This window comes from Cinclus cinclus, chromosome 6, assembly GCF_963662255.1.
Source record: "Cinclus cinclus chromosome 6, bCinCin1.1, whole genome shotgun sequence".
Classification (NCBI taxonomy): Eukaryota; Metazoa; Chordata; class Aves; order Passeriformes; family Cinclidae; genus Cinclus; species Cinclus cinclus.
This window is the reverse complement of record NC_085051.1, coordinates 57872373-57896396: the sequence shown is the minus strand read 5'-3', so window position 1 is coordinate 57896396 and position 24024 is coordinate 57872373. Positions and strand designations below refer to the sequence as shown.

General features: G+C 56.2%; 4 protein-coding genes across 4 annotated transcripts; all 4 read left to right on the top strand.

Moving 5' to 3' along the window:
• The first annotated feature begins 2793 nt into the window (after positions 1 to 2793).
• On the top strand, positions 2794 to 4477 carry LOC134045596 (inositol 1,4,5-trisphosphate receptor-interacting protein-like 1). Its single transcript, XM_062495418.1, is given in 2 exon segments — positions 2794 to 2922; positions 2924 to 4477. Coding segments are annotated over 2 exon segments (1683 nt in total).
• Positions 4478 to 8310: 3833 nt separating this feature from the next.
• LOC134045595 (inositol 1,4,5-trisphosphate receptor-interacting protein-like 1) lies at positions 8311 to 9994 on the top strand. Its single transcript, XM_062495417.1, is given in 2 exon segments — positions 8311 to 8436; positions 8438 to 9994. Coding segments are annotated over 2 exon segments (1683 nt in total).
• Positions 9995 to 13816: 3822 nt separating this feature from the next.
• Positions 13817 to 15512, top strand: LOC134045594 (inositol 1,4,5-trisphosphate receptor-interacting protein-like 1). Its single transcript, XM_062495415.1, is given in 2 exon segments — positions 13817 to 13954; positions 13956 to 15512. Coding segments are annotated over 2 exon segments (1695 nt in total).
• A 3822-nt stretch (positions 15513 to 19334) lies between these two features.
• Positions 19335 to 21030, top strand: LOC134045593 (inositol 1,4,5-trisphosphate receptor-interacting protein-like 1). Its single transcript, XM_062495414.1, is given in 2 exon segments — positions 19335 to 19472; positions 19474 to 21030. Coding segments are annotated over 2 exon segments (1695 nt in total).
• The last annotated feature ends 2994 nt before the right edge of the window (positions 21031 to 24024 follow it).

Genomic DNA, 24024 nt, shown 5'->3' with positions numbered 1-24024 from the left:
TGATCATCACACAGTCACTGAATGGCTTGGCTTGGAAGGCTCCTTAGAAATTGCCTTGTTCAGCCCTGCTGCCAAGGACAGGGACACCTTGCACTGGGCCGGGTTGCTCCAAGCCCCAGCCAGGCTGGCCTGGAGCACTGCCAGGGATGGGGCAGCCGCAGCTTCCCTGGGCAGCGTGGGCCAGGGCCTCAGCAGCCTCAGAGGCCGCAATGTCCTCCCCATCTGCAGCCTAAGCCCTCCCTGTGGCACTGGGAAGCCGCCGGCCCCGGCGCTGTCCCTGCAGGCCCTTGCAAACAGTCCCTCTGCAGGCCTGTGCTGGGCCCCCGCAGGCCCTGAATGGCTGCAGGAAGGTGTCCCTGGAGAAGCCCTGGGACAGCCCTGGGGCCGGGAGCGCCACCATGAGGGCAGCAAGCGGGGCCTGGCACGGCCGTCGGGGAGGGAGGGCACAGGGCGGGCGCCCAGGCCCCGGCAGCAGGAGCAGGGAGCTCTGGAGTGCGGCCGGCACGGAGCCGTGGGCTCCCGCAGCTCTGCATCCCTCACGGCTGAGGCAGCTGCCCAGGCACAGCCGGCTGGGGACACGCGGCCACCCCGGGGCCACCCGCAGGGGGACCCTGCTCTGGGGCCAGGCCGGGCCGCAGCAAGGAGCACCTCATGGGGCTGTGCCCGGGGAGGGAACGGCCCTGCCCAGGGACAGCAGGGCTCTGGCACCGGGGACAGCAGGGACAGCAGGGACAGCAGTGCCCGGCACGGCCACAGGGACACACGTGGCCGCAGTCACTGTCAGGAATGTGTAGATGTGGCACTTGGGGACATGGATATGAGGTGGACTTGTCAGTGTCAGGTTTGTGCCCACTGAATTGATGGCAGCATGGATGTGGGGCACCACTCAGCCCAGATGCTGGCAGCTGAGCCACGGGCAACATGCCACCTTCCCCTGCTGCAGAACCCTTTCAGGGTCAAGCTGGGGCAGTGGAGAGGGCTCAGTGATTCTCCCAGCTCCTGAGCACAAGGTGAGAAAAGAGAAATGTTGTAACCCATCAACCTCCTGGACTGACACATGGTAAGAGAGCAAAGAGAGGGGCAAAGGCACAATTGTGAGTTCCATCCAGGCAGCACCAAGAGGGGACCACTCAAATCCAGCTCTCCAGCACAGAAAATGTCACAGGTTTTCCTGCGGAGGGGGGAAAGGATGCAAACAAAAGACAATAAAAACCCCACACCAAAACAGTAGTGTTTGAATTTTCTGTGACTGCGGGCGGAGAGAAGTTGCTGTGCAGTCCTGATGGTCTCTTCTCTGCACACTCCTGGTCTTTGCTCATCTCAGGGGTCTGCAAAGCCAGGTGAGGATTTCTTCCTGCTCTTGCGTGTGCTGAGACCAAACAGCCTTGGGGTGCCCAGCGCTGTGAGCAGGAGAGCTGGGGAAAGTCACTGCAAGCCACGCAGCCTTCCCCTCCAAGGCTCCAGAGACACAAGGGCAGAAAGCTGCGGCCTAAGCTGGGCTGCACTCGGACCTGGTGGAGCTTGTGTCTGCTCTGGCATCCCTCCTCCAGGCTGGGCAGCGTAAATCTGAGCTGCTTTCACAGGCCATTCAGGCTTTGCCCAAACTGGGGCCTTGCTGAAGGCACAGGCCAAGGAAGGGCTCTCACTTGTGCTGCCGGTGCCATGGAAGGCCCCAGAGCAAAGAGGGCATTTCTTGTCTGCCGGGATCCCCTCTTCACAGTCTGGCCTTGCAGCTTAGCAAATCCCACAGGCACACACGGGGACATTCCTGCACCGACTTTCACTCCAAACCTTTCCACTTTCGACTGGGAAAATTCGGATCTTTCCTTCTGCTTGCAAGGGGCTGGATTCCCTTGGTTGATAGATTTGGCACAATGGTTCTCCTCACATGGAAATGCTCCCAGGCAACCTGAAACTCTTCCAGCAACCAGCAACCCATTTTGTCCCACTGGACCATGGGAAGGAAGCCCAGTGCAAAAGCACCACCTTTCTCTCCCCTGAAAGGAGCTGGATTCTCAGCCCAAGGGCCTAACACAATGCAGATGGTCCCTGAAGGGAGCTTTTAGCTACGTGCGGGTCATTGTATTAGCCCAGGGAACAAACCCAATGAGCAGAGGAAAATGACCTCAGGTTGATCCATGGCAGGTTTCAATTGGATCTCTAGGAAATATTCCTTCAACAAAAGGGATACGAAGCTTGGGAAACAGGCTGGATAGGGAAATGGCTGAGTCCCCAACCTCAGAAAGGATTAAAAGTCACGTGGATGAGGCAACTGGGGACCTGGCTGATTGGTGCAATAGGCAGTGTTGAGTTTGCTGTTGGACTGTGTGATCTGCAGGGACTTTTTCAACCTCGCTGACTCCGAGGTTGAAGTGTAGGTCAACCAGTGTAGTGCCAAAGCTTAGACTCAATGATCCTCAAGGGTGCTCTCTAACATGGATATCGAGGAGACTGCCACTGGAGGGCAGATGGAAATCAATCCAAAAGAAAGCGCAGTGGGAGTTCTTTGAAAAAGATTCAGTCAAATGCAGCCTTAAGCAGGACACCAGGGCCACTCTGGGTGGCTGAGCCAGGGCGGGGACAAAGGGTGTGGTTGGCTGCCTTGTGATGTGCTGTGACACCTGTGACACCACGGGGACGTGTCACAATGGGGGCCGCTATAAAAGGCCGCAGCAGGCAACGCTGGCCCTGCATTGCTTGAGCAAGCGGTGAGTGCACACGTGGTGGGGAGGCTGGGCTGGGCACAAGGGCCAGCCCAGAAACGCCGAACCTGGGGCTGGCTTCTCCCCCTGCATGCAGGGACAGCCCCTGATGGGAGAGCCTTGGGCAGGACACGCTGCTGCTGCAGCTGGGGCAGTGGGACAGGCGTTGCTGCCTGCCAGCTGTGTGGTGCCCTGTGCTTCATGTCCTCAAACCCCTGAACATTCCTGTCCCTGCTGCCCCCACTGCTAGCTGCCTCCCTCACAGCCCTATTCAAGGCCTTCTGTCCATCCTCCCGCAGACCATGAATTCCCTGGTACTGCTCTTCGTGCTCTTGAAAACCCTCATCCAGTACCCACAGCTCGTGGGTGATGTTCAGGATGAGGAAACACGTCTGCGCGTGGAAGTGCATGCAAAGTACATGGAATGGGAGAAGATTTGGCTGGAGTGGCAGGTGGAGCAGCTGGCCCTGAAGCAGAGTGGAGTGGAGCAGTCCTTGCAGCTCCTGGCTGTTGCTGTGCTCCTGATCCTGGTCTTGGTCCTATGGCTGATGGGGTGCAAAAGGAGCCTGATGAGACAGGAGCCTGAAGAAGAAAATGTGAATGCAAACGAAGGAGACGATGCTGGAAATCAAGTAGATAAACGTCTTCAAAGGAAAGTAGGAAGGATGCTAGCGGAGCGCATACAGTGGCCTGTACAGGACCTGCTGAAAGGCTGCGAGTGGACAATTGACCTGATGGGCAAATATGCCATCTATTTTAGACATGTCCTAGCAAACAGTTTCTACCCAGTCCTGCAACGAGCCGTTGGGGTGGGCAGCGCCTTTGAAGGTTGGAGTCCCCGTGAGCAGGATGTTGTGTACCAGGTGCTCATACCCATGACTCCTCCCCGAGGCCACAGCTTCCACCTGGAGCTGGACTCTGCAGAGCACAGGCAGGTGAGGAACTTCCGTGTCCGCGTGCAGCTGGAGTGCACCTGCACCAAGGAGCAGCAGGGGGAGAACGTGCTGTGCTTCCTGCACCAGCCCGAGGAGGAGCTGAGGAGGAGTCAGGATCCCAGCCTCCTAGACACCCTGTGCACCGACTCCTACCTCGATGTGCACAAAACTGCCCGCTGGTTCCACCAGCTGGTGAGAGCAATCTGGCCAGCTTTGCCTCAGTCACACAACTGGCATTTAACGCTGCTGCCCTCCAGACGCTGCTGCCAATTCAGGGTGACCAATGGCCGAGAAAGCTTCAGGATTGAGATGCAGTTTGGGGTGCGGAGAGGCGACTCCGACATCTTTGTGAGCAGCCTGCCTGCATATGCCGGAACCCCAAGCACTGTGTGGCCTGAGACCTGTGCTGTGGCAGAGATGAAGTTCTTCCAGCACATCGCCAGGCAGGCGCCCCCTGACAGTTTGCACCTGAGATGCCTGCAGCTCTTCACCTGTCTTCTGCTGGGCCTAGGCTTTTCCACCTACACCATGAAAACCGTCGTCATGCACCTCCTGATCACCATTCCTGTGTCAAAGTGGTGCAGGAGACATTTCCTGAGGCGACTGATGGATATCAGCGACACTCTGCGCTTATCCCTGGAAGTGAAGCGCCTCGACCACTTTATTGTGGGCAACCGGAGGCTTCCTGAGGAGATCCGTTTGCCGCAGGATGTTCAAACGGCTGAGCCACCCAACCTCTTCCACCACCTGGCCATGGATCCTGTGGCCCACTCCCAGGGGATGGGCGACTACCGGCATCTGCAACGACAGCTCATGGCAGTCCTCAAACCTGATGATTGAAAGAGGTTTGCCTGCACAGAGCTGTGCCCGTGCTGCTCGCAGCCGGCAGCCCAGAGCCACCTCATAATACAAATCTGGTGCTTTAAGGAGAAGAGGATGCGTGCAAAGGCTCTGCCGAAGCTCCCACAGCCTCTCCTGCCGCCTCAGCAGGTGGACAGCCACAGCAGGGTTTATTCTGCCTCCTTGGATCATTTCAATTTCCAAAAAAGGCACCCCCATCTGCATAGAGCCCTGCTGCAACTTCCCCACTCCTAAGAACGAGCGTGAAGAGATGACACGCCGTGCATGCAGGGCCAAAGTCACCAAAGCCCACCTGCAACATGCACTTGTTCCCGGCCGTTGAGAATGACCGAGATTTGGAATATGAAAGAAGCGGGAGAGGGGGACAGAAAAAGAAGCAAGCAACGGGACAAAGAAGACCAAGATGAAAAATCAGCGCTGCTTGGCCGGGATCAGTCAATGGACAGTGTCTCTCCTTGTCCACTGAAAGGACACCTTTAGACCAGCATTGCACAAACTGTCTCGGAGCCGACCCGAAATTCTGAAATAACAGAGCGCATATTTAGTGTCGCTATCTGTTGTGACACGTCCTAGTGCTCTTAGCGCATTTAAGTGTAGGAACTTTTGCATCAAATAGATATATTTATAACACATAAGATGTAGATATAGATATACTATAGTCATTATGTATTAATATAACTATATAATGTATATTATACAAAATATGTACATGATGGAATTTTTATATACAAGTAAAGCTGTATCTAGGGTCGCTATCTGTGGTGACCCATATTAATGCTCTATAATTAGTGCATTTATGAGCAGCAACCTGGAAACTCCTTTGATCTTGTTTCAATAAAATACAATATTGGAGAATTGGAATTGTGCAAATCTTTATTGATCTCAGCCAGACCTCGAGTGTTGGTAAAAGTCACCTGCTGAGAATCTGGGCTCGTGAGCTGTTTGCTTGAACTCAACCAAACTGACAGTGCTGAGCTGGTCCGAATCAGAAATCAAGCCCAGCTGCCCTCGGCCCCGGTGATCATCACACAGTCACTGAATGGCTTGGCTTGGAAGGCTCCTTAGAAATTGCCTTGTTCAGCCCTGCTGCCAAGGACAGGGACACCTTGCACTGGGCCGGGTTGCTCCAAGCCCCAGCCAGGCTGGCCTGGAGCACTGCCAGGGATGGGGCAGCCGCAGCTTCCCTGGGCAGCGTGGGCCAGGGCCTCAGCAGCCTCAGAGGCCACAATGTCCTCCCCATCTGCAGCCTAAGCCCTCCCTGTGGCACTGGGAAGCCGCCGGCCCCGGCGCTGTCCCTGCAGGCCCTTGCAAACAGTCCCTCTGCAGGCCTGTGCTGGGCCCCCGCAGGCCCTGAATGGCTGCAGGAAGGTGTCCCTGGAGAAGCCCTGGGACAGCCCTGGGGCCGGGAGCACCACCATGAGGGCAGCAAGCGGGGCCTGGCACGGCCGTCGGGGAGGGAGGGCACAGGGCGGGCGCCCAGGCCCCGGCAGCAGGAGCAGGGAGCTCTGGAGTGCGGCCGGCACAGAGCCGTGGGCTCCCGCAGCTCTGCATCCCTCACGGCTGAGGCAGCTGCCCAGGCACAGCCGGCTGGGGACATGCGGCCACCCCGGGGCCACCCGCAGGGGGACCCTGCTCTGGGGCCAGGCCGGGCCGCAGCAGGGAGCACCTCATGGGGCTGTGCCCGGGGAGGGAACGGCCCTGCCCAGGGACAGCAGGGCTCTGGCACCGGGGACAGCAGGGACAGCAGGGACAGCAGTGCCCGGCACGGCCACAGGGACACACGTGGCCGCAGTCACTGTCAGGAATGTGTAGATGTGGCACTTGGGGACATGGATATGAGGTGGACTTGTCAGTGTCAGGTTTGTGCCCACTGAATTGATGGCAGCATGGATGTGGGGCACCACTCAGCCCAGATGCTGGCAGCTGAGCCACGGGCAACATGCCACCTTCCCCTGCTGCAGAACCCTTTCAGGGTCAAGCTGGGGCAGTGGAGAGGGCTCAGTGATTCTCCCAGCTCCTGAGCACAAGGTGAGAAAAGAGAAATGTTGTAACCCATCAACCTCCTGGACTGACACATGGTAAGAGAGCAAAGAGAGGGGCAAAGGCACAATTGTGAGTTCCATCCAGGCAGCACCAAGAGGGGACCACTCAAATCCAGCTCTCCAGCACAGAAAATGTCACAGGTTTTCCTGCGGAGGGGGGAAAGGATGCAAACAAAAGACAATAAAAACCCCACACCAAAACAGTAGTGTTTGAATTTTCTGTGACTGCGGGCGGAGAGAAGTTGCTGTGCAGTCCTGATGGTCTCTTCTCTGCACACTCCTGGTCTTTGCTCATCTCAGGGGTCTGCAAAGCCAGGTGAGGATTTCTTCCTGCTCTTGCGTGTGCTGAGACCAAACAGCCTTGGGGTGCCCAGCGCTGTGAGCAGGAGAGCTGGGGAAAGTCACTGCAAGCCACGCAGCCTTCCCCTCCAAGGCTCCAGAGACACAAGGGCAGAAAGCTGCGGCCTAAGCTGGGCTGCACTCGGACCTGGTGGAGCTTGTGTCTGCTCTGGCATCCCTCCTCCAGGCTGGGCAGCGTAAATCTGAGCTGCTTTCACAGGCCATTCAGGCTTTGCCCAAACTGGGGCCTTGCTGAAGGCACAGGCCAAGGAAGGGCTCTCACTTGTGCTGCCGGTGCCATGGAAGGCCCCAGAGCAAAGAGGGCATTTCTTGTCTGCCGGGATCCCCTCTTCACAGTCTGGCCTTGCAGCTTAGCAAATCCCACAGGCACACACGGGGACATTCCTGCACCGACTTTCACTCCAAACCTTTCCACTTTCGACTGGGAAAATTCGGATCTTTCCTTCTGCTTGCAAGGGGCTGGATTCCCTTGGTTGATAGATTTGGCACAATGGTTCTCCTCACATGGAAATGCTCCCAGGCAACCTGAAACTCTTCCAGCAACCAGCAACCCATTTTGTCCCACTGGACCATGGGAAGGAAGCCCAGTGCAAAAGCACCACCTTTCTCTCCCCTGAAAGGAGCTGGATTCTCAGCCCAAGGGCCTAACACAATGCAGATGGTCCCTGAAGGGAGCTTTTAGCTACGTGCGGGTCATTGTATTAGCCCAGGGAACAAACCCAATGAGCAGAGGAAAATGACCTCAGGTTGATCCATGGCAGGTTTCAATTGGATCTCTAGGAAATATTCCTTCAACAAAAGGGATACGAAGCTTGGGAAACAGGCTGGATAGGGAAATGGCTGAGTCCCCAACCTCAGAAAGGATTAAAAGTCACGTGGATGAGGCAACTGGGGACCTGGCTGATTGGTGCAATAGGCAGTGTTGAGTTTGCTGTTGGACTGTGTGATCTGCAGGGACTTTTTCAACCTCGCTGACTCCGAGGTTGAAGTGTAGGTCAACCAGTGTAGTGCCAAAGCTTAGACTCAATGATCCTCAAGGGTGCTCTCTAACATGGATATCGAGGAGACTGCCACTGGAGGGCAGATGGAAATCAATCCAAAAGAAAGCGCAGTGGGAGTTCTTTGAAAAAGATTCAGTCAAATGCAGCCTTAAGCAGGACACCAGGGCCACTCTGGGTGGCTGAGCCAGGGCGGGGACAAAGGGTGTGGTTGGCTGCCTTGTGATGTGCTGTGACACCTGTGACACCACGGGGGTCGTGTCACAATGGGGGCCGCTATAAAAGGCCGCAGCAGGCAACGCTGGCCCTGCATTGCTTGAGCAAGTGGTGAGTGCACACGTGGTGGGGAGGCTGGGCTGGGCACAAGGGCCAGCCCAGAAACACTGAACCTGGGGCTGGCTTCTCCCCCTGCATGCAGGGACAGCCCCTGATGGGAGAGCCTTGGGCAGGACACGCTGCAGCTGCAGCTGGGGCAGTGGGACAGGCGTTGCTGCCTGCCAGCTGTGTGGTGCCCTGTGCTTCATGTCCTCAAACCCCTGAGCATTCCTGTCCCTGCTGCCCCCACTGCTAGCTGCCTCCCTCACAGCCCCATTCAAGGCCTTCTGTCCATCCTCCCGCAGACCATGAATTCCCTGGTATTGCTCTTCGTGCTCTTGAAAACCCTCATCCAGTACCCGCAGCTCGTGGGTGATGTTCAGGATGAGGAAACACGTCTGCGCGTGGAAGTGCATGCAAAGTACATGGAATGGGAGAAGATTTGGCTGGAGTGGCAGGTGGAGCAGCTGGCCCTGAAGCAGAGTGGAGTGGAGCAGTCCTTGCAGCTCCTGGCTGTTGCTGTGCTCCTGATCCTGGTCTTGGTCCTATGGCTGATGGGGTGCAAAAGGAGCCTGATGAGACAGGAGCCTGAAGAAGAAAATGTGAATGCAAACGAAGGAGACGATGCTGGAAATCAAGTAGATAAACGTCTTCAAAGGAAAGTAGGAAGGATGCTAGCGGAGCGCATACAGTGGCCTGTACAGGACCTGCTGAAAGGCTGCGAGTGGACAACTGACCTGATGGGCAAATATGCCATCTATTTTAGACATGTCCTAGCAAACAGTTTCTACCCAGTCCTGCAACGAGCCGTCGGGGTGGGCAGCGCCTTTGAAGGTTGGAGTCCCCGTGAGCAGGATGTTGTGTACCAGGTGCTCATACCCATGACTCCTCCCCGAGGCCACAGATTCCACCTGGAGCTGGACTCTGCAGAGCACAGGCAGGTGAGGAACTTCCGTGTCCGCGTGCAGCTGGAGTGCACCTGCACCAAGGAGCAGCAGGGGGAGAACGTGCTGTGCTTCCTGCACCAGCCCGAGGAGGAGCTGAGGAGGAGTCAGGATCCCAGCCTCCTAGACACCCTGTGCACCGACTCCTACCTCGATGTGCACAAAACTGCCCGCTGGTTCCACCAGCTGGTGAGAGCAATCTGGCCAGCTTTGCCTCAGTCACACAACTGGCATTTAACGCTGCTGCCCTCCAGACGCTGCTGCCAATTCAGGGTGACCAATGGCCGAGAAAGCTTCAGGATTGAGATGCAGTTTGGGGTGCGGAGAGGCGACTCCGACATCTTTGTGAGCAGCCTGCCTGCATATGCCGGAACCCCAAGCACTCTGTGGCCTGAGACCTGTGCTGTGGCAGAGATGAAGTTCTTCCAGCACATCGCCAGGCAGGCGCCCCCTGACAGTTTGCACCTGAGATGCCTGCAGCTCTTCACCTGTCTTCTGCTGGGCCTAGGCTTTTCCACCTACACCATGAAAACCGTCGTCATGCACCTCCTGATCACCATTCCTGTGTCAAAGTGGTGCAGGAGACATTTCCTGAGGCGACTGATGGATATCAGCGACACTCTGCGCTTATCCCTGGAAGTGAAGCGCCTCGACCACTTTATTGTGGGCAACCGGAGGCTTCCTGAGGAGATCCGTTTGCCGCAGGATGTTCAAACGGCTGAGCCACCCAACCTCTTCCACCACCTGGCCATGGATCCTGTGGCCCACTCCCAGGGGATGGGCGACTACCGGCATCTGCAACGACAGCTCATGGCAGTCCTCAAACCTGATGATTGAAAGAGGTTTGCCTGCACAGAGCTGTGCCCGTGCTGCTCGCAGCCGGCAGCACAGAGCCACCTCATAATACAAATCTGGTGCTTTAAGGAGAAGAGGATGCGTGCAAAGGCTCTGCCGAAGCTCCCACAGCCTCTCCTGCCGCCTCAGCAGGTGGACAGCCACAGGAGGGTTTATTCTGCCTCCTTGGATCGTTTCAATTTCCAAAAAAGGCACCCCCATCTGCATAGAGCCCTGCTGCAACTTCCCCACTCCTAAGAACGAGCGTGAAGAGATGACACGCCGTGCATGCAGGGCCAAAGTCACCAAAGCCCACCTGCAACATGCACTTGTTCCCGGCCGTTGAGAATGACCGAGATTTGGAATATGAAAGAAGCGGGAGAGGGGGACAGAAAAAGAAGCAAGCAACGGGACAAAGAAGACCAAGATGAAAAATCAGCGCTGCTTGGCCGGGATCAGTCAATGGACAGTGTCTCTCCTTGTCCACTGAAAGGACACCTTTAGACCAGCATTGCACAAACTGTCTCGGAGCCGACCCGAAATTCTGAAATAACAGAGCGCATATTTAGTGTCGCTATCTGTTGTGACACGTCCTAGTGCTCTTAGCGCATTTAAGTGTAGGAACTTTTGCATCAAATAGATATATTTATAACACATAAGATGTAGATATAGATATACTATAGTCATTATGTATTAATATAACTATATAATGTATATTATACAAAATATGTACATGATGGAATTTTTATATACAAGTAAAGCTGTATCTAGGGTCGCTATCTGTGGTGACCCATATTAATGCTCTATAATTAGTGCATTTATGAGCAGCAACCTGGAAACTCCTTTGATCTTGTTTCAATAAAATACAATATTGGAGAATTGGAATTGTGCAAATCTTTATTGATCTCAGCCAGACCTCGAGTGTTGGTAAAAGTCACCTGCTGAGAATCTGGGCTCGTGAGCTGTTTGCTTGAACTCAACCAAACTGACAGTGCTGAGCTGGTCCTAATCAGAAATCAAGCCCAGCTGCCCTCGGCCCCGGTGATCATCACACAGTCACTGAATGGCTTGGCTTGGAAGGCTCCTTAGAAATTGCCTTGTTCAGCCCTGCTGCCAAGGACAGGGACACCTTGCACTGGGCCGGGTTGCTCCAAGCCCCAGCCAGGCTGGCCTGGAGCACTGCCAGGGATGGGGCAGCCGCAGCTTCCCTGGGCAGCGTGGGCCAGGGCCTCAGCAGCCTCAGAGGCCACAATGTCCTCCCCATCTGCAGCCTAAGCCCTCCCTGTGGCACTGGGAAGCCGCCGGCCCCGGCGCTGTCCCTGCAGGCCCTTGCAAACAGTCCCTCTGCAGGCCTGTGCTGGGCCCCCGCAGGCCCTGAATGGCTGCAGGAAGGTGTCCCTGGAGAAGCCCTGGGACAGCCCTGGGGCCGGGAGCACCACCATGAGGGCAGCAAGCGGGGCCTGGCACGGCCGTCGGGGAGGGAGGGCACAGGGCGGGCGCCCAGGCCCCGGCAGCAGGAGCAGGGAGCTCTGGAGTGCGGCCGGCACAGAGCCGTGGGCTCCCGCAGCTCTGCATCCCTCACGGCTGAGGCAGCTGCCCAGGCACAGCCGGCTGGGGACATGCGGCCACCCCGGGGCCACCCGCAGGGGGACCCTGCTCTGGGGCCAGGCCGGGCCGCAGCAGGGAGCACCTCATGGGGCTGTGCCCGGGGAGGGAACGGCCCTGCCCAGGGACAGCAGGGCTCTGGCACCGGGGACAGCAGGGACAGCAGGGACAGCAGTGCCCGGCACGGCCACAGGGACACACGTGGCCGCAGTCACTGTCAGGAATGTGTAGATGTGGCACTTGGGGACATGGATATGAGGTGGACTTGTCAGTGTCAGGTTTGTGCCCACTGAATTGATGGCAGCATGGATGTGGAGCACCACTCAGCCCAGATGCTGGCAGCTTAGCCACGGGCAACATGCCACCTTCCCCTGCTGCAGAACCCTTTCAGGGTCAAGCTGGGGCAGTGGAGAGGGCTCAGTGATTCTCCCAGCTCCTGAGCACAAGGTGAGAAAAGAGAAATGTTGTAACCTGGACTGACACATGGTAAGAGAGCAAAGAGAGGGGCAAAGGCACAATTGTGAGTTCCATCCAGGCAGCACCAAGAGGGGACCACTCAAATCCAGCTCTCCAGCACAGAAAATGTCACAGGTTTTCCTGCGGAGGGGGGAAAGGATGCAAACAAAAGACAATAAAAACCCCACACCAAAACAGTAGTGTTTGAATTTTCTGTGACTGCGGGCGGAGAGAAGTTGCTGTGCAGTCCTGATGGTCTCTTCTCTGCACACTCCTGGTCTTTGCTCATCTCAGGGGTCTGCAAAGCCAGGTGAGGATTTCTTCCTGCTCTTGCGTGTGCTGAGACCAAACAGCCTTGGGGTGCCCAGCGCTGTGAGCAGGAGAGCTGGGCAAAGTCACTGCAAGCCACGCAGCCTTCCCCTCCAAGGCTCCAGAGACACAAGGGCAGAAAGCTGCGGCCTAAGCTGGGCTGCACTCGGACCTGGTGGAGCTTGTGTCTGCTCTGGCATCCCTCCTCCAGGCTGGGCAGCGTAAATCTGAGCTGCTTTCACAGGCCATTCAGGCTTTGCCCAAACTGGGGCCTTGCTGAAGGCACAGGCCAAGGAAGGGCTCTCACTTGTGCTGCCGGTGCCATGGAAGGCCCCAGAGCAAAGAGGGCATTTCTTGTCTGCCGGGATCCCCTCTTCACAGTCTGGCCTTGCAGCTTAGCAAATCCCACAGGCACACACGGGGACATTCCTGCACCGACTTTCACTCCAAACCTTTCCACTTTCGACTGGGAAAATTCGGATCTTTCCTTCTGCTTGCAAGGGGCTGGATTCCCTTGGTTGATAGATTTGGCACAATGGTTCTCCTCACATGGAAATGCTCCCAGGCAACCTGAAACTCTTCCAGCAACCAGCAACCCATTTTGTCCCACTGGACCATGGGAAGGAAGCCCAGTGCAAAAGCACCACCTTTCTCTCCCCTGAAAGGAGCTGGATTCTCAGCCCAAGGGCCTAACACAATGCAGATGGTCCCTGAAGGGAGCTTTTAGCTACGTGCGGGTCATTGTATTAGCCCAGGGAACAAACCCAATGAGCAGAGGAAAATGACCTCAGGTTGATCCATGGCAGGTTTCAATTGGATCTCTAGGAAATATTCCTTCAACAAAAGGGATACGAAGCTTGGGAAACAGGCTGGATAGGGAAATGGCTGAGTCCCCAACCTCAGAAAGGATTAAAAGTCACGTGGATGAGGCAACTGGGGACCTGGCTGATTGGTGCAATAGGCAGTGTTGAGTTTGCTGTTGGACTGTGTGATCTGCAGGGACTTTTTCAACCTCGCTGACTCCGAGGTTGAAGTGTAGGTCAACCAGTGTAGTGCCAAAGCTTAGACTCAATGATCCTCAAGGGTGCTCTCTAACATGGATATCGAGGAGACTGCCACTGGAGGGCAGATGGAAATCAATCCAAAAGAAAGCGCAGTGGGAGTTCTTTGAAAAAGATTCAGTCAAATGCAGCCTTAAGCAGGACACCAGGGCCACTCTGGGTGGCTGAGCCAGGGCGGGGACAAAGGGTGTGGTTGGCTGCCTTGTGATGTGCTGTGACACCTGTGACACCACGGGGGTCGTGTCACAATGGGGGCCGCTATAAAAGGCCGCAGCAGGCAACGCTGGCCCTGCATTGCTTGAGCAAGCGGTGAGTGCACACGTGGTGGGGAGGCTGGGCTGGGCACAAGGGCCAGCCCAGAAACGCCGAACCTGGGGCTGGCTTCTCCCCCTGCATGCAGGGACAGCCCCTGATGGGAGAGCCTAGGGCAGGACACGCTGCTGCTGCTGCTGCTGCTGCAGCTGGAGAAGTGGGACAGGCGTTGCTGCCTGCCAGCTGTGTGGTGCCCTGTGCTTCATGTCCTCAAACCCCTGAGCATTCCTGTCCCTGCTGCCCCCACTGCTAGCTGCCTCCCTCACAGCCCCATTCAAGGCCTTCTGTCCATCCTCCCGCAGACCATGAATTCCCTGGTATTGCTCTTCGTGCTCTTGAAAACCTTCATCCAGTACCCACAGCTCGTGGGTGATGTTCAGGATGAGGAAACACGTCTGCGCGTGGAAGTGCATGCAAAGTACATGGAATGGGAGAAGATTTGGCTGGAGCGGCAGGTGGAGCAGCTGGCCCTGAAGCAGAGTGGAGTGGAGCAGTCCTTGCAGCTCCTGGCTGTTGCTGTGCTCCTGATCCTGGTCTTGGTCCTATGGCTGATGGGGTGCAAAAGGAGCCTGATGAGACAGGAGCCTGAAGAAGAAAATGTGAATGCAAACGAAGGAGACGATGCTGGAAATCAAGTAGATAAACGTCTTCAAAGGAAAGTAGGAAGGATGCTAGCGGAGCGCATACAGTGGCCTGTACAGGACCTGCTGAAAGGCCGCGAGTGGACAACTGACCTGATGGGCAAATATGCCATCTATTTTAGACATGTCCTAGCAAACAGTTTCTACCCAGTCCTGCAACGAGCCGTCGGGGTGGGCAGCGCCTTTGAAGGTTGGAGTCCCCGTGAGCAGGATGTTGTGTACCAGGTGCTCATACCCATGACTCCTCCCCGAGGCCACAGCTTCCACCTGGAGCTGGACTCTGCAGAGCACAGGCAGGTGAGGAACTTCCGTGTCCGCGTGCAGCTGGAGTGCACCTGCACCAAGGAGCAGCAGGGGGAGAACGTGCTGTGCTTCCTGCACCAGCCCGAGGAGGAGCTGAGGAGGAGTCAGGATCCCAGCCTCCTAGACACCCTGTGCACCGACTCCTACCTCGATGTGCACAAAACTGCCCGCTGGTTCCACCAGCTGGTGAGAGCAATCTGGCCAGCTTTGCCTCAGTCACACAACTGGTATTTAACGCTGCTGCCCTCCAGACGCTGCTGCCAATTCAGGGTGACCAATGGCCGAGAAAGCTTCAGGATTGAGATGCAGTTTGGGGTGCGGAGAGGCGACTCCGACATCTTTGTGAGCAGCCTGCCTGCATATGCCGGAACCCCAAGCACTCTGTGGCCTGAGACCTGTGCTGTGGCAGAGATGAAGTTCTTCCAGCACATCGCCAGGCAGGCGCCCCCTGACAGTTTGCACCTGAGATGCCTGCAGCTCTTCACCTGTCTTCTGCTGGGCCTAGGCTTTTCCACCTACACCATGAAAACCGTCGTCATGCACCTCCTGATCACCATTCCTGTGTCAAAGTGGTGCAGGAGACATTTCCTGAGGCGACTGATGGATATCAGCGACACTCTGCGCTTATCCCTGGAAGTGAAGCGCCTCGACCACTTTATTGTGGGCAACCGGAGGCTTCCTGAGGAGATCCGTTTGCCCCAGGATGTTCAAACGGCTGAGCCACCCAACCTCTTCCACCACCTGGCCATGGATCCTGTGGCCCACTCCCAGGGGATGGGCGACTACCGGCATCTGCAACGACAGCTCATGGCAGTCCTCAAACCTGATGATTGAAAGAGGTTTGCCTGCACAGAGCTGTGCCCGTGCTGCTCGCAGCCGGCAGCACAGAGCCACCTCATAATACAAATCTGGTGCTTTAAGGAGAAGAGGATGTGTGCAAAGGCTCTGCCGAAGCTCCCACAGCCTCTCCTGCCGCCTCAGCAGGTGGACAGCCACAGCAGGGTTTATTCTGCCTCCTTGGATCATTTCAATTTCCAAAAAAGGCACCCCCATCTGCATAGAGCCCTGCTGCAACTTCCCCACTCCTAAGAACGAGCGTGAAGAGATGACACGCCGTGCATGCAGGGCCAAAGTCGCCAAAGCCCACCTGCAACATGCACTTGTTCCCGGCCGTTGAGAATGACCGAGATTTGGAATATGAAAGAAGCGGGAGAGGGGGACAGAAAAAGAAGCAAGCAACGGGACAAAGAAGACCAAGATGAAAAATCAGCGCTGCTTGGCCGGGATCAGTCAATGGACAGTGTCTCTCCTTGTCCACTGAAAGGACACCTTTAGACCAGCATTGCACAAACTGTCTCGGAGCCGACCCGAAATTCTGAAATAACAGAGCGCATATTTAGTGTCGCTATCTGTTGTGACACGTCCTAGTGCTCTTAGCGCATTTAAGTGTAGGAACATTTGCATCAAATAGATATATTTATAACACATAAGATGTAGATATAGATATACTATAGTCGTTATGTATTAATATAACTATATAATGTATATTATACAAAATATGTACATGATGGAATTTTTATATACAAGTAAAGCTGTATCTAGGGTCGCTATCTGTGGTGACCCATATTAATGCTCTATAATTAGTGCATTTATGAGCAGCAACCTGGAAACTCCTTTGATCTTGTTTCAATAAAATACAATATTGGAGAATTGGAATTGTGCAAATCTTTATTGATCTCAGCCAGACCTCGAGTGTTGGTAAAAGTCACCTGCTGAGAATCTGGGCTCGTGAGCTGTTTGCTTGAACTCAACCAAACTGACAGTGCTGAGCTGGTCCGAATCAGAAATCAAGCCCAGCTGCCCTCGGCCCCGGTGATCATCACACAGTCACTGAATGGCTTGGCTTGGAAGGCTCCTTAGAAATTGCCTTGTTCAGCCCTGCTGCCAAGGACAGGGACACCTTGCACTGGGCCGGGTTGCTCCAAGCCCCAGCCAGGCTGGCCTGGAGCACTGCCAGGGATGGGGCAGCCGCAGCTTCCCTGGGCAGCGTGGGCCAGGGCCTCAGCAGCCTCAGAGGCCACAATGTCCTCCCCCTCTGCAGCCTAAGCCTTCCCTGTGGCACTGGGAAGCCGCCGGCCCCGGCGCTGTCCCTGCAGGCCCTTGCAAACAGTCCCTCTGCAGGCCTGTGCTGGGCCCCCGCAGGCCCTGAATGGCTGCAGGAAGGTGTCCCTGGAGAAGCCCTGGGACAGCCCTGGGGCCGGGAGCGCCACCATGAGGGCAGCAAGCGGGGCCTGGCACGGCCGTCGGGGAGGGAGGGCACAGGGCGGGCGCCCAGGCCCCGGCAGCAGGAGCAGGGAGCTCTGGAGTGCGGCCGGCACGGAGCCGTGGGCTCCCGCAGCTCTGCATCCCTCACGGCTGAGGCAGCTGCCCAGGCACAGCCGGCTGGGGACACGCGGCCACCCCGGGGCCACCCGCAGGGGGACCCTGCTCTGGGGCCAGGCCGGGCCGCAGCAGGGAGCACCTCATGGGGCTGTGCCCGGGGAGGGAACGGCCCTGCCCAGGGACAGCAGGGCTCTGGCACCGGGGACAGCAGGGACAGCAGGGACAGCAGTGCCCGGCACGGCCACAGGGACACACGTGGCCGCAGTCACTGTCAGGAATGTGTAGATGTGGCACTTGGGGACATGGATATGAGGTGGACTTGTCAGTGTCAGGTTTGTGCCCACTGAATTGATGGCAGCATGGATGTGGAGCACCACTCAGCCCAGATGCTGGCAGCTTAGCCACGGGCAACATGCCACCTTCCCCTGCTGCAGAACCCTTTCAGGGTCAAGCTGGGGCAGTGGAGAGGGCTCAGTGATTCTCCCAGCTCCTGAGCACAAGGTGAGAAAAGAGAAATGTTGTAACCTGGACTGACACATGGTAAGAGAGCAAAGAGAGGGGCAAAGGCACAATTGTGAGTTCCATCCAGGCAGCACCAAGAGGGGACCACTCAAATCCAGCTCTCCAGCACAGAAAATGTCACAGGTTTTCCTGCGGAGGGGGGAAAGGATGCAAACAAAAGACAATAAAAACCCCACACCAAAACAGTAGTGTTTGAATTTTCTGTGACTGCGGGCGGAGAGAAGTTGCTGTGCAGTCCTGATGGTCTCTTCTCTGCACACTCCTGGTCTTTGCTCATCTCAGGGGTCTGCAAAGCCAGGTGAGGATTTCTTCCTGCTCTTGCGTGTGCTGAGACCAAACAGCCTTGGGGTGCCCAGCGCTGTGAGCAGGAGAGCTGGGGAAAGTCACTGCAAGCCACGCAGCCTTCCCCTCCAAGGCTCCAGAGACACAAGGGCAGAAAGCTGCGGCCTAAGCTGGGCTGCACTCGGACCTGGTGGAGCTTGTGTCTGCTCTGGCATCCCTCCTCCAGGCTGGGCAGCGTAAATCTGAGCTGCTTTCACAGGCCATTCAGGCTTTGCCCAAACTGGGGCCTTGCTGAAGGCACAGGCCAAGGAAGGGCTCTCACTTGTGCTGCCGGTGCCATGGAAGGCCCCAGAGCAAAGAGGGCATTTCTTGTCTGCCGGGATCCCCTCTTCACAGTCTGGCCTTGCAGCTTAGCAAATCCCACAGGCACACACGGGGACATTCCTGCACCGACTTTCACTCCAAACCTTTCCACTTTCGACTGGGAAAATTCGGATCTTTCCTTCTGCTTGCAAGGGGCTGGATTCCCTTGGTTGATAGATTTGGCACAATGGTTCTCCTCACATGGAAATGCTCCCAGGCAACCTGAAACTCTTCCAGCAACCAGCAACCCATTTTGTCCCACTGGACCATGGGAAGGAAGCCCAGTGCAAAAGCACCACCTTTCTCTCCCCTGAAAGGAGCTGGATTCTCAGCCCAAGGGCCTAACACAATGCAGATGGTCCCTGAAGGGAGCTTTTAGCTACGTGCGGGTCATTGTATTAGCCCAGGGAACAAACCCAATGAGCAGAGGAAAATGACCTCAGGTTGATCCATGGCAGGTTTCAATTGGATCTCTAGGAAATATTCCTTCAACAAAAGGGATACGAAGCTTGGGAAACAGGCTGGATAGGGAAATGGCTGAGTCCCCAACCTCAGAAAGGATTAAAAGTCACGTGGATGAGGCAACTGGGGACCTGGCTGATTGGTGCAATAGGCAGTGTTGAGTTTGCTGTTGGACTGTGTGATCTGCAGGGACTTTTTCAACCTCGCTGACTCCGAGGTTGAAGTGTAGGTCAACCAGTGTAGTGCCAAAGCTTAGACTCAATGATCCTCAAGGGTGCTCTCTAACATGGATATCGAGGAGACTGCCACTGGAGGGCAGATGGAAATCAATCCAAAAGAAAGCGCAGTGGGAGTTCTTTGAAAAAGATTCAGTCAAATGCAGCCTTAAGCAGGACACCAGGGCCACTCTGGGTGGCTGAGCCAGGGCGGGGACAAAGGGTGTGGTTGGCTGCCTTGTGATGTGCTGTGACACCTGTGACACCACGGGGGTCGTGTCACAATGGGGGCCGCTATAAAAGGCCGCAGCAGGCAACGCTGGCCCTGCATTGCTTGAGCAAGCGGTGAGTGCACACGTGGTGGGGAGGCTGGGCTGGGCACAAGGGCCAGCCCAGAAACGCCGAACCTGGGGCTGGCTTCTCCCCCTGCATGCAGGGACAGCCCCTGATGGGAGAGCCTAGGCCAGGACACGCTGCTGCTGCTGCTGCTGCTGCAGCTGGAGAAGTGGGACAGGCGTTGCTGCCTGCCAGCTGTGTGGTGCCCTGTGCTTCATGTCCTCAAACCCCTGAGCATTCCTGTCCCTGCTGCCCCCACTGCTAGCTGCCTCCCTCACAGCCCCATTCAAGGCCTTCTGTCCATCCTCCCGCAGACCATGAATTCCCTGGTATTGCTCTTCGTGCTCTTGAAAACCTTCATCCAGTACCCACAGCTCGTGGGTGATGTTCAGGATGAGGAAACACGTCTGCGCGTGGAAGTGCATGCAAAGTACATGGAATGGGAGAAGATTTGGCTGGAGTGGCAGGTGGAGCAGCTGGCCCTGAAGCAGAGTGGAGTGGAGCAGTCCTTGCAGCTCCTGGCTGTTGCTGTGCTCCTGATCCTGGTCTTGGTCCTATGGCTGATGGGGTGCAAAAGGAGCCTGATGAGACAGGAGCCTGAAGAAGAAAATGTGAATGCAAACGAAGGAGACGATGCTGGAAATCAAGTAGATAAACGTCTTCAAAGGAAAGTAGGAAGGATGCTAGCGGAGCGCATACAGTGGCCTGTACAGGACCTGCTGAAAGGCCGCGAGTGGACAACTGACCTGATGGGCAAATATGCCATCTATTTTAGACATGTCCTAGCAAACAGTTTCTACCCAGTCCTGCAACGAGCCGTCGGGGTGGGCAGCGCCTTTGAAGGTTGGAGTCCCCGTGAGCAGGATGTTGTGTACCAGGTGCTCATACCCATGACTCCTCCCCGAGGCCACAGCTTCCACCTGGAGCTGGACTCTGCAGAGCACAGGCAGGTGAGGAACTTCCGTGTCCGCGTGCAGCTGGAGTGCACCTGCACCAAGGAGCAGCAGGGGGAGAACGTGCTGTGCTTCCTGCACCAGCCCGAGGAGGAGCTGAGGAGGAGTCAGGATCCCAGCCTCCTAGACACCCTGTGCACCGACTCCTACCTCGATGTGCACAAAACTGCCCGCTGGTTCCACCAGCTGGTGAGAGCAATCTGGCCAGCTTTGCCTCAGTCACACAACTGGTATTTAACGCTGCTGCCCTCCAGACGCTGCTGCCAATTCAGGGTGACCAATGGCCGAGAAAGCTTCAGGATTGAGATGCAGTTTGGGGTGCGGAGAGGCGACTCCGACATCTTTGTGAGCAGCCTGCCTGCATATGCCGGAACCCCAAGCACTCTGTGGCCTGAGACCTGTGCTGTGGCAGAGATGAAGTTCTTCCAGCACATCGCCAGGCAGGCGCCCCCTGACAGTTTGCACCTGAGATGCCTGCAGCTCTTCACCTGTCTTCTGCTGGGCCTAGGCTTTTCCACCTACACCATGAAAACCGTCGTCATGCACCTCCTGATCACCATTCCTGTGTCAAAGTGGTGCAGGAGACATTTCCTGAGGCGACTGATGGATATCAGCGACACTCTGCGCTTATCCCTGGAAGTGAAGCGCCTCGACCACTTTATTGTGGGCAACCGGAGGCTTCCTGAGGAGATCCGTTTGCCCCAGGATGTTCAAACGGCTGAGCCACCCAACCTCTTCCACCACCTGGCCATGGATCCTGTGGCCCACTCCCAGGGGATGGGCGACTACCGGCATCTGCAACGACAGCTCATGGCAGTCCTCAAACCTGATGATTGAAAGAGGTTTGCCTGCACAGAGCTGTGCCCGTGCTGCTCGCAGCCGGCAGCACAGAGCCACCTCATAATACAAATCTGGTGCTTTAAGGAGAAGAGGATGCGTGCAAAGGCTCTGCCGAAGCTCCCACAGCCTCTCCTGCCGCCTCAGCAGGTGGACAGCCACAGCAGGGTTTATTCTGCCTCCTTGGATCATTTCAATTTCCAAAAAAGGCACCCCCATCTGCATAGAGCCCTGCTGCAACTTCCCCACTCCTAAGAACGAGCGTGAAGAGATGACACGCCGTGCATGCAGGGCCAAAGTCGCCAAAGCCCACCTGCAACATGCACTTGTTCCCGGCCGTTGAGAATGACCGAGATTTGGAATATGAAAGAAGCGGGAGAGGGGGACAGAAAAAGAAGCAAGCAACGGGACAAAGAAGACCAAGATGAAAAATCAGCGCTGCTTGGCCGGGATCAGTCAATGGACAGTGTCTCTCCTTGTCCACTGAAAGGACACCTTTAGACCAGCATTGCACAAACTGTCTCGGAGCCGACCCGAAATTCTGAAATAACAGAGCGCATATTTAGTGTCGCTATCTGTTGTGACACGTCCTAGTGCTCTTAGCGCATTTAAGTGTAGGAACATTTGCATCAAATAGATATATTTATAACACATAAGATGTAGATATAGATATACTATAGTCGTTATGTATTAATATAACTATATAATGTATATTATACAAAATATGTACATGATGGAATTTTTATATACAAGTAAAGCTGTATCTAGGGTCGCTATCTGTGGTGACCCATATTAATGCTCTATAATTAGTGCATTTATGAGCAGCAACCTGGAAACTCCTTTGATCTTGTTTCAATAAAATACAATATTGGAGAATTGGAATTGTGCAAATCTTTATTGATCTCAGCCAGACCTCGAGTGTTGGTAAAAGTCACCTGCTGAGAATCTGGGCTCGTGAGCTGTTTGCTTGAACTCAACCAAACTGACAGTGCTGAGCTGGTCCGAATCAGAAATCAAGCCCAGCTGCCCTCGGCCCCGGTGATCATCACACAGTCACTGAATGGCTTGGCTTGGAAGGCTCCTTAGAAATTGCCTTGTTCAGCCCTGCTGCCAAGGACAGGGACACCTTGCACTGGGCCGGGTTGCTCCAAGCCCCAGCCAGGCTGGCCTGGAGCACTGCCAGGGATGGGGCAGCCGCAGCTTCCCTGGGCAGCGTGGGCCAGGGCCTCAGCAGCCTCAGAGGCCACAATGTCCTCCCCATCTGCAGCCTAAGCCTTCCCTGTGGCACTGGGAAGCCGCCGGCCCCGGCGCTGTCCCTGCAGGCCCTTGCAAACAGTCCCTCTGCAGGCCTGTGCTGGGCCCCCGCAGGCCCTGAATGGCTGCAGGAAGGTGTCCCTGGAGAAGCCCTGGGACAGCCCTGGGGCCGGGAGCGCCACCATGAGGGCAGCAAGCGGGGCCTGGCACGGCCGTCGGGGAGGGAGGGCACAGGGCGGGCGCCCAGGCCCCGGCAGCAGGAGCAGGGAGCTCTGGAGTGCGGCCGGCACGGAGCCGTGGGCTCCCGCAGCTCTGCATCCCTCACGGCTGAGGCAGCTGCCCAGGCACAGCCGGCTGGGGACACGCGGCCACCCCGGGGCCACCCGCAGGGGGACCCTGCTCTGGGGCCAGGCCGGGCCGCAGCAGGGAGCACCTCATGGGGCTGTGCCCGGGGAGGGAACGGCCCTGCCCAGGGACAGCAGGGCTCTGGCACCGGGGACAGCAGGGACAGCAGGGACAGCAGTGCCCGGCACGGCCACAGGGACACACGTGGCCGCAGTCACTGTCAGGAATGTGTAGATGTGGCACTTGGGGACATGGATATGAGGTGGACTTGTCAGTGTCAGGTTTGTGCCCACTGAATTGATGGCAGCATGGATGTGGAGCACCACTCAGCCCAGATGCTGGCAGCTTAGCCACGGGCAACATGCCACCTTCCCCTGCTGCAGAACCCTTTCAGGGTCAAGCTGGGGCAGTGGAGAGGGCTCAGTGATTCTCCCAGCTCCTGAGCACAAGGTGAGAAAAGAGAAATGTTGTAACCTGGACTGACACATGGTAAGAGAGCAAAGAGAGGGGCAAAGGCACAATTGTGAGTTCCATCCAGGCAGCACCAAGAGGGGACCACTCAAATCCAGCTCTCCAGCACAGAAAATGTCACAGGTTTTCCTGCGGAGGGGGGAAAGGATGCAAACAAAAGACAATAAAAACCCCACACCAAAACAGTAGTGTTTGAATTTTCTGTGACTGCGGGCGGAGAGAAGTTGCTGTGCAGTCCTGATGGTCTCTTCTCTGCACACTCCTGGTCTTTGCTCATCTCAGGGGTCTGCAAAGCCAGGTGAGGATTTCTTCCTGCTCTTGCGTGTGCTGAGACCAAACAGCCTTGGGGTGCCCAGCGCTGTGAGCAGGAGAGCTGGGCAAAGTCACTGCAAGCCACGCAGCCTTCCCCTCCAAGGCTCCAGAGACACAAGGGCAGAAAGCTGCGGCCTAAGCTGGGCTGCACTCGGACCTGGTGGAGCTTGTGTCTGCTCTGGCATCCCTCCTCCAGGCTGGGCAGCGTAAATCTGAGCTGCTTTCACAGGCCATTCAGGCTTTGCCCAAACTGGGGCCTTGCTGAAGGCACAGGCCAAGGAAGGGCTCTCACTTGTGCTGCCGGTGCCATGGAAGGCCCCAGAGCAAAGAGGGCATTTCTTGTCTGCCGGGATCCCCTCTTCACAGTCTGGCCTTGCAGCTTAGCAAATCCCACAGGCACACACGGGGACATTCCTGCACCGACTTTCACTCCAAACCTTTCCACTTTCGACTGGGAAAATTCGGATCTTTCCTTCTGCTTGCAAGGGGCTGGATTCCCTTGGTTGATAGATTTGGCACAATGGTTCTCCTCACATGGAAATGCTCCCAGGCAACCTGAAACTCTTCCAGCAACCAGCAACCCATTTTGTCCCACTGGACCATGGGAAGGAA